Source organism: Hyaena hyaena, unplaced genomic scaffold, assembly GCF_003009895.1.
Source record: "Hyaena hyaena isolate Hyena2069 unplaced genomic scaffold, ASM300989v1 scaffold_1462, whole genome shotgun sequence".
Taxonomy (NCBI): domain Eukaryota; kingdom Metazoa; phylum Chordata; class Mammalia; order Carnivora; family Hyaenidae; genus Hyaena; species Hyaena hyaena.
In genome coordinates, this window is record NW_024082096.1 from 78,814 (window position 1) to 93,055 (window position 14,242).

A 14,242-nucleotide genomic window follows, 5' to 3' on the forward strand; every position below is an offset into this window, starting at 1 on the left:
TCTTTGGAGAGGCAATGTACACTCTTCCAAATGCACTCCAGGAAGGGGAATGTTCTCTTCCGGTGTAACGCAGAGGATCCCGCTACCATGCTGTCCACTCCTCCGCAGGAGTACCGCTGCCTTCCCGAATCTATTCCATTGAATGGCACAGACTTCTAAATGCTCAGATTTTGAGCTCCACGGTTTGCAAAAACCTCCAATAGTCAGTTCCTCTTGATTCCCCAGTCAGTGGTCTCAGGGAAGTGTTTTTCTTGTGTAGGCCTAATGTGCTGTTCTCTCTTCCCTTCTCTCCTCTCCAAAAAAGGGGTTCCCTACTGATCTCAACACCATGTCTTTTCTCTCCCCCAGTTCACATCTCAGCACCTCGTACCTGCCACATTCCCTCCCTCTAATTGTGCAGGTTGTTCTCTTAATCCTCAGATTGATTTCATAGGTTTTCAAAATGATTTGGTGTTAATCTAGCTGTGTTTGAGGGATGAGGCAAGCCTGAGGTCCCCCTACTACTCTGCCATCTTAACTCTCTCCCCCTTGCATGTTTATAACAAAGAGTTTGTGGCCTTTGTAGGTGATGGTCAGTTTAGCTGTATATAAAATCTTTGGATCACATTTTCTTTCCTTGAATGTTTGATTACAATGTTTCACTGTCCCTGGAACAAAGCATTTGTGTTGAAAAGTCTGATGACAGTCTTATTTTCTTTCTCTTATAGAAGAGTCTTTTTTATCTAGATGCCCAAATAATTAATTGTTAGTAAAGACCAATAGGTTTATTAGAATATATCTCAGTGTTGGGTATTCTGAATTGATTTTCTCACACAGTGGAGTGCACTTTTTAATACAGAGTAAATTTTGTGAGTATTTTTTTCTTTTTAAATTATGAAAGTTATCTTGAATTATAGTATTTATTACTTATTCTGTCCCATAGATTTGGTTTTCTGTTTTGGGACTCCTATTATGTGTGTGTTTGGTCTTCTTTGCCTGTCTTTTGTATTTTAAAATCTCTTTTTCATTTCTTTATGGTTTAAAAATTTCCCCCCTCGGGGCGCCTGGGTGGTTCAGTCTGGTTAAGCGTTTGACTTCGGCTCAGGTCATGATCTTACAGGTTCATGGGCTCGAACCCTGCATTGGGCTCTGTGCTGACAGCTAGCTCAGAGCCTGGAGCCTGTTTCGGATTCTGTACCTCCCTCTCTCTCTGACCCTCCCCTGCTCATGCTGTCTCTCTCTCTCTCTCAGAAATAAATAAAACATTAAAAAAATTTTTTTAATAAAAATTTCCTCCCTTTTCATCTTCTCTTTCTTTTTTAAAAATGTTTATTTATTTTTGAGAGAGAGAGAACATGAGCAGGGGAAAGGCAGAGAGAGAAGGAGAGAGAAAGAATTTCAAGCAGGCTCCATGCTGTCAGGGCAGAGCCTGACATGGGGCTTGAACCTACAAACTGTGAGATCATGACCTGAGCTGAAATCAAATGTGAGTCACTCAACCAACTGAACCACCCAGGTGCCCCATCTTAAAATAAAAAAAAAAATTAAAAAATAATGTTTATTTATTTTGAGAGAGAGAGAGAGAAAATGAGTGAGAGGGGGAGGGGCAGAGAGATAAGAGAGAATCTCAAGCAGCTAGCATGCTGTCAGCACAGAGCCCAACACGGGGCTCAATCCCACGAACTGTGAGATCATGACCTGAGCTGAAATCTCGTCAGATCTTTAACCAACTGAGCCACCCAGGAGCCCCTCATCTTCTCTCTCTTTTAAGGAACCTCTGTAGGCATTTGCTCTGTGTTTGTGTTTAGTCTTCATTTCAGGGAGTATTTTCTTTTATGGTAATTAGTCTTTCCTGAGTTCTATAATTTTGTTTTTAAGTCGTTTTTTCTAGTTTCTTCATTTGCAGTTTTTCTAATTCTGATGTATGCTGTCCCTTCATTGCTTCTATAATTCTTTTAATTTATTTTGGCACATTTTGAAATGTTAAGTTGCCATTTACATCTGCTTTGTAGGCTCGTCTTTTTAGCATGCCTCCATGGATCATTATTCTGCTCCTTATTATCTTTTCTGAAGTGTGACTTCAACATGTTTTATTGTTCATGGTCAAACAAGATGAACTTTCCTGTACTTTTAGGCTGGAAGGCAGGTCAAAATAGCTTTTATCATTTCATGGCTCTTGAATTCCTTCTGCTATTTTCACAAAATGATTGGAAAATGGTCTCCTACTTATTGGTAATTGTTTTCTCTTTCTTTTGCCTCTGTGGTTCCTGTCCTGTTCAATTTGCTTCTATGACAGTAGCCTCTCAGGATGGGGCTCTCTGCTCTGGAGGAGGGTGTTGGTTTATTCATTTTGAGAGTTCTAGGACCCAGAACTCTTAGGCACCATGTCTTCTCTTGGCTACCTTTCACTCACCCATAAGCAAGAGACTGCCTAACACAATCTGTAACACTCATCTGAATGAAGGTTCACAGGTTGATCTCTTCCCTATGAGACCCTGTGGGTGATGTGGGAGTTCTTCAGACCCATGGCCTCCCTTCCACTTCCTCCCACACCCTTGCTGATAACCCAGGTTCTGATGTATAGTATTTTCATTGCACTTGGTCTGAGACACTTTCTAATCTCCATTGTAATGTCTTCTTTGTTCTGTGAACTGTTTGGTAGTGTTTTTCTTGGTTTCCAAATATGTGGGGATTTTCTAAGTCATTTGTATGATTTCAGTTCTTTGAAACTTATGAGACTTGCTTTAAGGTCGAGAAAATGATCTGTTTATATAAATACTCTATGTGTTCTTGAACTGCATGATTTTTGAGTACAGCACTTTGTATATGTCAGTTCAGTCATTTTATTATAGTGGTGTCATTCAAATCATCTACAGCCTTACAGATTTTTATCCTGCTTATTCTATAAGTTTCTGACCTGCCTTCTAGCCTAAAAGTTTCTACCATGTATATTTGTCTATTTCTTTTTGTTCTGCAAGTTTTGCTTTGTGTTTTTAAGCTGGTAAGTGTACACGCATTCAGATTCTTATGTCTTCTGGTTGAATTGAGCTTTTATAATAATAACGTATCCCTATTATCTCTAATAATATGTCTCCTTAAAATCTACTTTGTCTGAAATGAATATAGTTATAACTGTTAGCATTTGCATGATGTTTTTTGTTGTTTTATCCAATCCGTTGCTAATCTACGATTAGCATTGAGCTCCTAATTCCATGTACTACAGTTGCTAGTTCTCTGGTGAAATTCTTAATCTTGTTTTTTATATCCTTGAATGTAGTTATTTGAAGTCTGTGGTCTGACAGTTTCATATCTGGAGATCCTATGGGTCTTTCTTCATTGTTTGTGCTTTCTCTTGGGCTTTGTTTATGCTGTCTTACTGCCTTGTTGGCTTGGCGATTTTAAATTTAGCGTTTGGGGAGTGCATTAAAAATCATCAAAAAAATTTTTTAGAAATAATCTGAGGCCTAGGATACCAACATTCTGGAATCACCTTAATCCAATTTGATTAACAGTAATCACTGTTGAAGCTTGGGCCACTGGGTTCATCAAGGCTGCCCTATTTCTCATATTACTTCTAGAGCAAGGACCCATCTCCAGTGTGGTTCACCAGCATACCACAGCAGCACTAGGGTGTCAAAAGCATTGCGTGGCTGCTTGGCCACTTCTTTCGGGACCAGCAAGCATTTTTCCCTCTAGGCTCCTCTTTTCTTTAGGCTTGTCTTTCTTCCCAGCTTGTGATGCTTTTAAGCAGATGTTTTCTATTTGTCTGGTTTTTCTAGTGGTCTATGGGAAGTCTGGTCTGATTTATTTAGTTTCCTATTATGGGGATGTCTGAGTTGCATTTTGACAGCTAATTTTGTTAAAAGTGTAAGGGGCGGGGGAGGCACATGCAGGGAGACCAAGCAGGAGACAGTTGCAATAACTTGGGTAAGAGATGCTGGTAGCTTGGATCTGGGGATGAAAGACAGTGAACAATCACGAAGGACTCTAGCATTCATGGCCTGCACAAAGGTGTGAATGGTTGTGTCCTTTCTAAGATAGTGAAGGGTAGGAAGGGAGCCATTTGAGGGGGCAGAGGTGGTAGGGAAATGCAGTTTAGGTCATGTTCAGAGTGAAATGCCTCACATAAAAACTTAAGAAACAAACAAAACAAAACAAAAAGGGTGAAATGCCTCTTAGACACCCAGAGGAGATATCTTGTGGATGGCTGGGGATGTGCCTGGAGTTCAGGGGAGAGGTCTGAGCTGCAGATAAATTTAGGGATCATCAGGGTGGAGGTTGTATTTTCAGCTCTGAGCCCAGATCAGCTCTTCTGGGAGGAGATGTAGTACACAAGGATGGAGGACTGAGCCCAAGACCTGCAACGACATGAGATCAGGGAGGTGGGGGTGGAAATCAGAGCATGGTGGTGGTGATGGTGGTGGTGGGAAGGTGTCTTCTGGAAGCTGAGTACAGAAAGCACTTCCAGAGACAAGAAACAATGGGTCAGGTGAGATGAGGCCTCTGTAATGGTAATTAAAAAAAAAAAAAAAGGTTTTATAGTTTGTTTTTTGTTTTTGTTTATGGTGCTTTATTCTTATTAAGCCTTTGTGTTTCTCTGTGTCCAGATGTGACTGTCTATATTGTGTCATGCTGTGGGCCTGTGCCCCTTTTTCCCATTCCAAGATTGCATGTATTCACGTGACAGCCATGTGTGGCTACACATGGGCCCAGAGAAAGGACATGTGGCTTAGAGAAGGGTGTGAGCCCCATGTGGAGTGGTCAGGCCTGAGCTGAAGGTGGGTGCTGGGTCAGAGATCCAATGTGGCAGGAGAGGGGAACCAGGTCCACTCCCTCTTTGGGCCTTGGTTTCCCCATCTGTAAGTGCTTGCTTTCTTGAAGTGCTGGGGGGGATTCCTGAGTGTTCAGGAAGAGGCAGCCCCCAGTGAACTATACAGAGCTGTGCCCTAAGGACAAGGTCATTTCCTTGACATAGGCCATTCTGACCAGCACCTTGGAGCTTAAGGGCCCACCCCTTGGTGCCCACAGACATATGGGGAGACTAAGGCCAGAGAGCATTCCCACAGACTCTGGGACCCCAGGAGAGGCTGGGGAACCCATTAGCCCAAGCCCCTGGTGGCAGGGCAAGATCCTGGGGTCACCTGAAAAAGTCCAGTCTTAAGGGGTCTGGGGCCCATGTGCCTCCAGTGAGATGGGGAGTGGGGGCTGCCCAGGCTGGGCTCCTGGTCTGTTGGGAGGGACTGGGGGTCTGGCTCAGGCAAATGAACCAGGGCTGCTGGGAGGGCCTAGGGAATAATGATAGCAAAAGCACCTTGCAAACTGAGAAGTTCCTTACATATGTCAAGGGGCAGTGTAAATGGTATGACAATTTACAGTCTGCAGAGGACTGTGGATCGACGAGCTGGACTTGAGGAGGCAGCCCAGTGTGGCTTCTGGCATAACCCAGGGTTTGGTGGCAGCTGTCACCATTCCCTAGTAAATGCCAATCTAGGAAGCCCATCTTGGGAGGCTGGAGCAGGGGAGCCAGGCCTCTTATTCTATGCTGTGTCCCCTAGAGCCATCCTGCAGCAGCGTGGCTCACCTGTGGATGCCGCCATTGCAGCTCTGGTCTGCACTGGAGTCGTCAACCCTCAGAGCATGGGTCTGGGCGGAGGGGTCATCTTTACCATCTATAACGCCACCACAGGTGAGTCCAAATGGGGAACCCACGGGGAGGATGGGCTTGTCCACTGGCACTAACAGTGAGGTGCTTATAAACACCTGTCCTGTGCCCCCCATGCCCCTTCTTGGGTCCTCTTGGTGCCCCCACCATTCTCCCCAACTTGTCTTTGTGAAGCCTTCACGGCCCATCTCAAATCTTAGCGCTGTCAGGGAGGAAGAATTTCCTCTGCCCTTCAAGGTCCTTTTAGCTAGATTAAGATTTAAATTGACCTGAGAGAAATTAACATGACAAAATCAAATTTATTTCTGGGGAATCCACACAGACATGGAAATTCCAAAGACAAGCAAAAAGAGCTGAGGAGGAGGGGTAAGGGTCTGGGACTTCAAAGGGAAGGAATGCAATTCACAGGAAGATAAAGAAGAGTTTGCTAAACAAATGTGTGTGGGGAGGGGGGAGGCCCTGGGAAACAATGGGACACAGAGGACTTTGACCTAGGCCTTGCAAGATCCCTCCCCACCTACCCTACCTAGTTCCTATCCTAATATAGTTGTCTGTAGGGATAACTGTCTTCCTGGAGCGGGTCCTCTGTGTAAATTCCTTCAGGCAGTAGTGGAGAGGATGGGGGTGGTAAAATGCTTTTCCAGATTCTGCTGGATTTTAATTGCTTCTCACTCACAAATAGTCTTCGTGCCAAAGTGGCCCTTCTTTGGGAAGCCTACTCTTGGCCCCTACAGTACAGAGGCCAGTTCATGGTATAAAGAGAGAAACTGAGAGCTAGAGCAGGGCCAGGGCGACAGGAGAAGAGGGAAGGACTATGGTGTGGGATGAGGCCTGGCAGCCACAGGAGTGCCCCTGAGCACTCACATGCCCTGCCCCAACTCCAGGTAAGGTGGAAGTCATCAATGCCAGGGAGACGGTGCCCGCCAACCACGTCCCCCATCTGCTGGACCAGTGTGAGCAGGCCCAGCCACTGGGCACAGGTGAGGCCCTAGGAGGGGCCACAGGCTCCCACCCCCACCAGGCCACAGGGGCTGACTAAAACACTCCACTGAAAGGGCCTCTTGGATGGGCTATGACACCCTGGTGCCAAGAGATAGCAGCTAGCAAACGGGGAGCCCTCATGGAGGTCCTGACCTGCTGGAGTTGGGGGAATCTTCCTGAGAGAGGTGTTCTCTGAGTAGGGAGTGGTGATCCAAGCAGAGGTGATCCAAGCCTGGCAAAGGCTTGGAGGGTTCAGTGGAGATGGGGTAGGGGGGCAGGGTGGGCGCTCCTGGAGCCAGTTTGTGCTGTGCCCTGAGGGAAGGCAGTGGGGACCATGGGGGTTTGAGCAGAGAGGGACATGGTCAGGTGTGGGCTCCAGAAAGCTTATTCTGCCTGCCACGCCAAGGGGGCCAAGCTGGTGGGGCAAGGGTGGGGGTGGCAGAGAACCCTTGGGACAGGCTATGGGGCTGAGGCCAAGGTGGGGGCAGCCTGGGAGCAGGGACATGATGCCTCTTGTCTTGTAGGGGCCCAGTGGATCGGAGTGCCCGGGGAGCTCCGTGGCTATGCTGAGGCCCACCGCCGCCATGGCCGCCTGCCCTGGGCACAGCTGTTCTGGCCCACCATCTCCCTGCTCCGAGGGGACTACCGCATGCCCTCCGTCCTCAGTCAGTTCCTGCAGAGTGACTTCCTACGGCCTTCCCTGTACATGACGTCCCTGAGGTGAGCCCTCCCTTCCCCAGGGAGCCCCAGGGTTCCTCCTCAACTCCTGGCTTCAGGCTCTGGCCTGTCTTTGCCTGACTCCTACCCCAGCTCTACCTCAGCCCTTCCTCAAACTGGAGGGTTGACCCTATGGGGGTGTTGGGGGCCTGAAGTCCAGGAAGGCCAGTACTTTGCTGTCTCAGACTTTCAGGCTCCATGTGGCAAAACCTGATGAAAGTGGCTCAGGCCATATCCACGTGATGGGACTCCAGGGTGTGGATTTGGGCTCTGCCACTGTCCTCTGGCCCTGCCCTCTTTCTCACTCCCTCTGGGCTGACAGGAGGGCTTAGACCATCCCCCCCTTGCCCACCCTGCCGGTCCACTGACCATTTCTTCCCAGGGGTGTCCCAGGCCTGACTAAGGGGGCATACACTCCCTGGGCCAGGGTGGTGGGTGAGGTGAGAGGCTCCAGCCCTACCCAGTCTTAGAGAAACCATCTCCCCTGATGTCTACACCAGCCCCTCAGGACCCCAGACTAAGACTGCCTCCCTGTAGGGCCTCAGGGAACTCACAAGAGCCCCCACAGGAGTATGGCTACCTTCTGGGACCTGGTCCCACCGTGAGGTTGCCCCCAATTTCCCAGGCAGCTTTTTTTCAATGGAACAGAACCCCTGAAGGCTCAGGACCCATTCCCATGGCCCGCAATGGCCACCACCTTGGAAATCGTGGCCACAGAAGGTGCAGAGGTCTTCTACACAGGGACGCTGGGCCAGATGCTGCTGGAGGACATTGCCAATCAAGGTCAGCTGCACTGAGCTTCCAGCACCCACAGCTCTGCCTGAGAAAGAGCTGGCTTGGGTGCTAGGAGTGAGGGCAGGCCCTACCCTAATCCTTGCTGGAGTGCGGACTGCTCCCAGGACTTGGAAGGGCCATGTATCCATGCCTGCCCACTGCTGGGCTCAAGGACCCTGTGGTCAGAGTCCTTGAGAAGCAGAGTCCCCATAAATTAGGGCCAACAGAGGGGAGTTAGTAGTGGCCACAGTGAGCTCCTGGGGCTGGAGCTGTCCACCACCCTCACAGTCTGCCATCCTGCCTCTTTCACCTTCCCCTCTTCTCCCCTCCAACCTGCCTGCCTCCGGCCTCTGTCCACCCATCTCTTGCCTGGTTTAGGGCCCAGCCCTGATGCTGCTGCCCACAGAGCTTCCATCACTCCTAGGGCATTCTCTAGAAGACTAGGGGATGTGAGGAGCCCCACCATGTAACCTGGGATCTGTGGCTATCTCTCTGCCTCAGTTTTCCCATCTGTACATGGAGCCTTTTCTGTCTCATCTCAGGCAGCCAGCTGACCCTGCAGGACCTGGCAGCATTCCAGGCAGAGATAGTAGATGCCTTGGCAGTGCCCCTGGGGGACTATACCCTGTACTCACCGCCACCACCCGCTGGGGGTGCGATCCTCAGCTTCATCCTCAACGTGCTCAAAGGTAAGACTCTCAGCCCTCCCAGCCAGAGTCCTGTCCCACCAGGAACTGCAAGCCCAGCTGTAGCTCTGGGCAGCCTTCTTTCTCCAGCTCACCCCCCTCCTCAGACACCAAAGATGGGGCCGTGGAAATGGGGCAAGATTTTGTGTTCTAGAGCTGGCCTCTGGAGCAGTCCACACTTGGGGCTTTGCCGAAGGGTCTGACGCCATCCAGTGAGTCCTCCCCTGCAGGTGACCCGGGCCCAGGGCCCAGGAGCAGGTGGGCTGTGCAGGTGGTGAGCTGTCCCGCCAGTGTGCACATCCAGAGCTGAGCCTGGCCTGCGGGATGGTGAACGGGGCTCCTCGCGGTGCCCAGGGTTGGAGCTGCCCGGGGCTGTCTGTATCAGTTCCCCTGGCTGCCATAACAGATTAACCACAAACTTGTAGCTTAAAGCAACAGAAATCTACTCTCTCATAGATCTGGAGGCCAGACGTCCAAAATCAAGGTGTCAGCTGATCATGACTCCCCTGGGAACTCTGGGAGACAATCTGTTCTTTGTCTCCTCCAGCTTTTGGTGGCTGCCAGCGCTCCCAGGCTGCGGCCACATCATCCCAGTCTCTGCCTCCCGCTCACAGGGCCTCCTCCTCTTCTCTGTGTCTGTTTTTTAAGATTACATTTAATTGTGTGATTACATTTAGAGCTCACCCGGATAATCCAGGATAATGCTCTTCTAGAGATCCTTAACGTATTCACACATTTTGCCATATAAGGTAAAATTCACTCTTTTGCCGTATAAGGTACGGTTCACAGGTTCTGGGGATCAGGACACAGACAAATCTTTTTTGAGGGGGGCCAACATTCCACCCACTACATGAGGTCATCCGTATCTGTACCCCTCCCCTCCCCAGGGTTCAACTTCTCCTCTGAGTCAGTGGCCAGACCCGAGGGGAGCATAAATGTGTACCATCACCTTGTGGAGACACTCAAGTTTGCGGGGGGACAGAGGTGGCGACTGTGGGACCCTCGCAGCCACCTGGATATCCAGGTGAGGTGGCCCGTGGCTGGTGGAGAGCCCCCTTCCCAGCCCCAGGACTCAGTACTAAGGGAAGGTCAAGCTGTGTTCCCGGACCTGTGTTCCTGGAGTCTGGCTGGGTGAGGTTGGAGGGAGATGTATGCAGTTTTAGCACAGGAGAGCCTGACAGTGGCCCAGGGCAGGGAGGGTGAGCACGTCTACGGACTAGACGGGGCCTTGGAGTGGCAGGTGTTAGAGCGGCAGTGATGGATGGCTCCATATCTCAGAAGGCCCGGAGGATGGGCAGGGTCTGGCGGCAGCCTGGGCTTGAGGAAGGTGCACTGAAGTGGGCCTCCCAAGGAGACCCTCTTCTTTGTGGGTCCCACCTGGCACCTCACTGTCCCTACCACCTGCCTGGCCACCCTAGAACGCCTCCCGGGACCTGCTGGGAGAGGCTTTGGCCCAGCACATCCGCCAGCAGATCGACGCTCGGGGTGACCACCATCTCAGCCACTACAACCTGGCCGGGGCCTGGGGCCATGGGATGGGCACAGCACACGTGTCTGTGCTGGGGGAGGATGGCAGCGCTGTGGCAGCCACCAGCACCATCAACACGCCGTATGTGCCTGCGTGGCCCTGCTCCTTTGCTCTAGCTTGTTTTTCAAGCCCCCTAGTCTCCTCTTGCTTGTGTCCATGGGGCAGTACCTTGCTTTACCCTTTGCTTCTTCTCTGTCAGAGGGGGGCCATATACCTCTGTTGTCTCTGGCTGAAAGGCTGCAGAGGGGTGGCTGTGAGCCAGGACCTGCTTGGGAATGAGCTTTACCCAGAAGGATGCCCTAACTGGGGGGCACAGGTGGATCTTTGGGGGGCAGTGCCAGGGAGAGAATGGCAGCTCCAGCATGCTAGAAGGCTGCAACTAGAACGAAGGACTCCTGGAAAGCAGTGCTCAGACACCCTGCTGGGACACTGGCGCCTGCAGCTGAGCCCAGGCTCTGCCTCTGTCTGCAGCTTTGGAGCAATGCTGTACTCACCACGCACGGGCATCCTCCTCAACAATGAGCTTCTGGACCTATGCTGGAGGCGCGCACCAGACTCCAGTGTCACCCCTCCACCCGGTGAGCCCGAGGACCCCTCTGGCGAGAAAAAGGAAGGCGGGCAGGCCGGGTGCTGCAAGGTGGCCCCTGGGCCAGCTCCGCTGTCCCGCCCAGCCCTGGTTCGCACAGCGGTGGATGGAGACAGAAATGGGTGGGGGGTGACCTGGAGGGTGCTGGCTGGAAGTGAGGCTGCAGGTGACACCCATCTGGCCTCCAGTTCCAGGCGAGCGACCTCCATCATCCATGGTCCCCTCCATCTTGATCAATGCAGCTCAGGGGTCAAAGCTGGTGATCGGCGGGGCTGGTGGGGAGCTAATCATCCCTGCTGTGGCTCAGGTGAGTCAGGGAGCTCCTGGCTGGAACATTCCTGCCTCTCAGGGGCAGGGGGGTTGGTGTAGGGTGGCTGATGTCCTCCCTTCCTGGGTTCTTCTTCCCTTCCCCAGGTCATCATAAACAAGCTGTGGCTTGGCTTTGACCTGAGGACTGCCATTGAAGCCCCTATCCTGCATGTCAACAGCAAGGGCCATGTGGAATATGAGCCCAACTTCAGCCAGGTAAGGCCACTGACCCTGTCACCGCTAGGACAGATGCCTCAGTGCATGCTGCTCAAAGCCCCTGGTAGGATCTCAGTCACTGAGTGCCTTAGAACAGGTACATTTCCCCTTCTAGGGCCATTATGAGTTCAGGTGCTCAGTCAGGGAGGCACCAGGCGCATCTTGTGGCCCCCAAGTCAGAAAACAAGGTGTTGTCCATACTTCTCCCAGGCCAAGTTTCTCTGCACCTTGGTCCCTGCTCTGTTCTGTTCTCTCTAGAAGCTAGTTTTCCTGGCTGTGGCCTCTCAGACTCTCCCTCATGTGGTGATCTGTTTCCTTGTGTGATTTGCAGCTTTTATGTGTGAATTTATTTATAAGAGTATCATTCCCATGACAATCTGCATAGGGATTTCCTTCCGGGGCGCGGGGGTTGCTCTGGTGCTGGTTCTTATGGACGTTTCTTGTTTTCCCCCATACAAGCAGGCACCCGAGCTAAATTCTGTTTTTCAACTCCCTGCCCCCACTTGCTGCCCCCACCTTCCTCAGGGTTTCGCTGGGCTGGCAGACTCCCCTACCCTCACTAAGATCTCATTTAAAAGTCTGGCAGCTTTTCAAGGCTCCAAGCTTTGTGCCTGGGGTCAGTTTAGCCAGCTGGGGTTTAAGGTCCTCAAAGCTGTCTTTTCTGCTGTGAGCTGCTCTTGGTGTCCAGACTGCTTCCCATGGCCCTTAAAGCACTGAGGACCATAGACTGAGGAACATTTACTACATGGGAATATGTAGTCCCTGAGAACCTTGATCTTTGGGGCTGGAGGCTAAGGACTCTCAGAGCCTGAGGAGATCCCTCCCTGCATAGGGTCCTCTCCATGGCAGATGGACAGTGAGTGTGCCCTCAGGGCTCATCTTCCTGGGCCCTTCTCTTTGACCCTTAACTGAGGTTTTCACTCTGCAAACATCAGTTCTCGGAGGACCTTATGCTCTGAGATCTCAGAGAATCCAGCAACCCATTAGGCCAAAGATCCTCCTCTCCCTTGGAGAGTTAAGAGTGTTGGCTATACACCCAGGGCCTTCTATGGAGAAAATCCTAGACCCTGGGTGGAGACCTTGAGTCTCTGAGGGTTGTCATAGCCAATGCCAGGGTCTAAAGGCCAGAAAGGTCCTCCTTCCTCAGGGCCTTGGAGTTTGGCCACTAGATGCTAAGGAACAGTCCCTGATGACCACAGGTCCTGTTGTGGCCTCAGCTGTGAGGACCTCAGCCTTCAAATTGAAGGACGTTGGGCAGTTGGTGAATCAGGCAGAGAATCAAAACCCAAGAACATGGTGCCCTGGAGACCTTGCCCTACCAATGTGACATCGGGTTGGAGGCCCTGGTCTTGGGGGCTGCAGAGCATCGAAGTCTTTGTATACAGAAGTCACTGGCACCTAAGGCCCTTGTGGGCTAAGGTCCTTAGCCTGTTGGTCCAAAATGTTAAGTGGAAACATGGGGCCTGAGTAGCACAGGCCTCTATACTCCAGGATCTGTGTCAAGGTTACAGACTGGTCAATGTGTAAGAGCCGTAACCCTAAGGCAAGGTACTCAGTTCTTAGAAACGTACACCTGCCTGGGACCCTGACACTTGCAGATTCCATAGACTCACTGTCTCAGACCCGAGCCACATGCTCTGAGCATCTTATCCCCCAGGACCACTGGTGCCTTTAGTCTGGGGGTCAATGTCCATAGGCTCATGGGTATTCAGAGAAAATGGTATCTGAGGATTTGAGTCTTCCTCCAGCAGATTCCTCAACCATTGGGTCCCTAAGAAGTTTACCATGTTCTCTGCAGCCAGGATCTCTGGTCTTCTCCTGTCAGTGTGGAGATGGAAGGCCCTATGTAGCCTGACTCCTGGCGCCAAGATCTTTCCTCTTCCATGTCCCCAGGAGGGGAGCCAGAAGTTGAGTTGGGCAGTTCCTATGTGCAGGGGAGCTGGGACTCCAAAGGACCCAAGGTCTGCCTTCAAGAAGGCTTTCAAGGTCCTCAAAATTAGAGGTCTCTCAGCCTAAGTCCCCAGCAGCCATTTCTCTGCCAAAACCACTGGATTCCTCAGATGTTGTACCCAGGCCCCTGGTATCCTCAGATCCAGGACAAAAGTGATCTTCTATCTCTAGCTCCTTCTGACCTGGGTGACATCCTTCCCACCATGCTCCCCAGAGACTGGCTTCTCCACTGGGACCTTTTGTGGGAGTGCCACAGACTCCACGCCCTACAGATGAGGCTGCATCTGGTGCCCTCCCATCCTCACTGCCACTGATGCCCAGTCTTGCCTTCTCAGCTGGGGCTGCCAGAGCTCTACCTGGGTCCCTGCCCCCTCTGCAGGGAGTGCTAAGCTGCCTTCACCTGTGCACTGGCCTTCTCTCCTCTCCAGGAGGTGCAGAAGGGGCTCCAGGACAGGGGCCACAACCAGACCAAGAGGCTCTTTTTTCTGAACGTGGTCCAGGCCGTGTCCCAGGATGGGGCCTGCGTGTACGCCGCAGCAGACCCGAGGAAAGGTGGGGAGGCCTCAGGCTACTGAGGAGGCTGCTTCTGGCAGCTGCAATCCGGCCCACCATCAGTGTGTGCCCAGGCTGGCCCTGGCTGTGGAAACAAGCACCCAAGCAGGATCTGGACGCTTCAGCAGAGGGTCAGCCTGGGGCTGCAGAGGTGGGGACAGGCTGGAAGATGGACGACTGTGGGGACTGATCCCTCTCCCAGAGCCCTTTGTGGCCCTGCCCTGACCCCCCAAGCTTTCCCTAGACCTCTCACTCAGGAACATGGCCCACCCTCCCCGCCAGCCCCACTCCCCATCCGTATA

The 14,242-nt window shown here is 51.6% G+C and overlaps 1 protein-coding gene across 1 annotated transcript in view; it reads left to right on the forward strand.

Annotated features, from left to right (window-relative positions):
- The window catches only part of GGT5 (gamma-glutamyltransferase 5), a 33,842-nt gene extending 19,600 nt beyond the window's left edge, over positions 1-14,242 (forward strand). The window contains exons 2-13 of the mRNA XM_039223838.1: positions 5,535-5,665; positions 6,526-6,621; positions 7,147-7,342; positions 7,965-8,122; positions 8,656-8,802; positions 9,687-9,823; positions 10,218-10,408; positions 10,799-10,905; positions 11,014-11,042; positions 11,080-11,220; positions 11,328-11,438; positions 13,817-14,242. Of these exons, the coding sequence (XP_039079769.1) occupies positions 5,535-5,665; positions 6,526-6,621; positions 7,147-7,342; positions 7,965-8,122; positions 8,656-8,802; positions 9,687-9,823; positions 10,218-10,408; positions 10,799-10,905; positions 11,014-11,042; positions 11,080-11,220; positions 11,328-11,438; positions 13,817-13,963 (1,591 nt within the window). The 3' untranslated portion in view covers positions 13,964-14,242. The remainder of the gene's footprint in view (positions 1-5,534; positions 5,666-6,525; positions 6,622-7,146; positions 7,343-7,964; positions 8,123-8,655; positions 8,803-9,686; positions 9,824-10,217; positions 10,409-10,798; positions 10,906-11,013; positions 11,043-11,079; positions 11,221-11,327; positions 11,439-13,816) is intronic.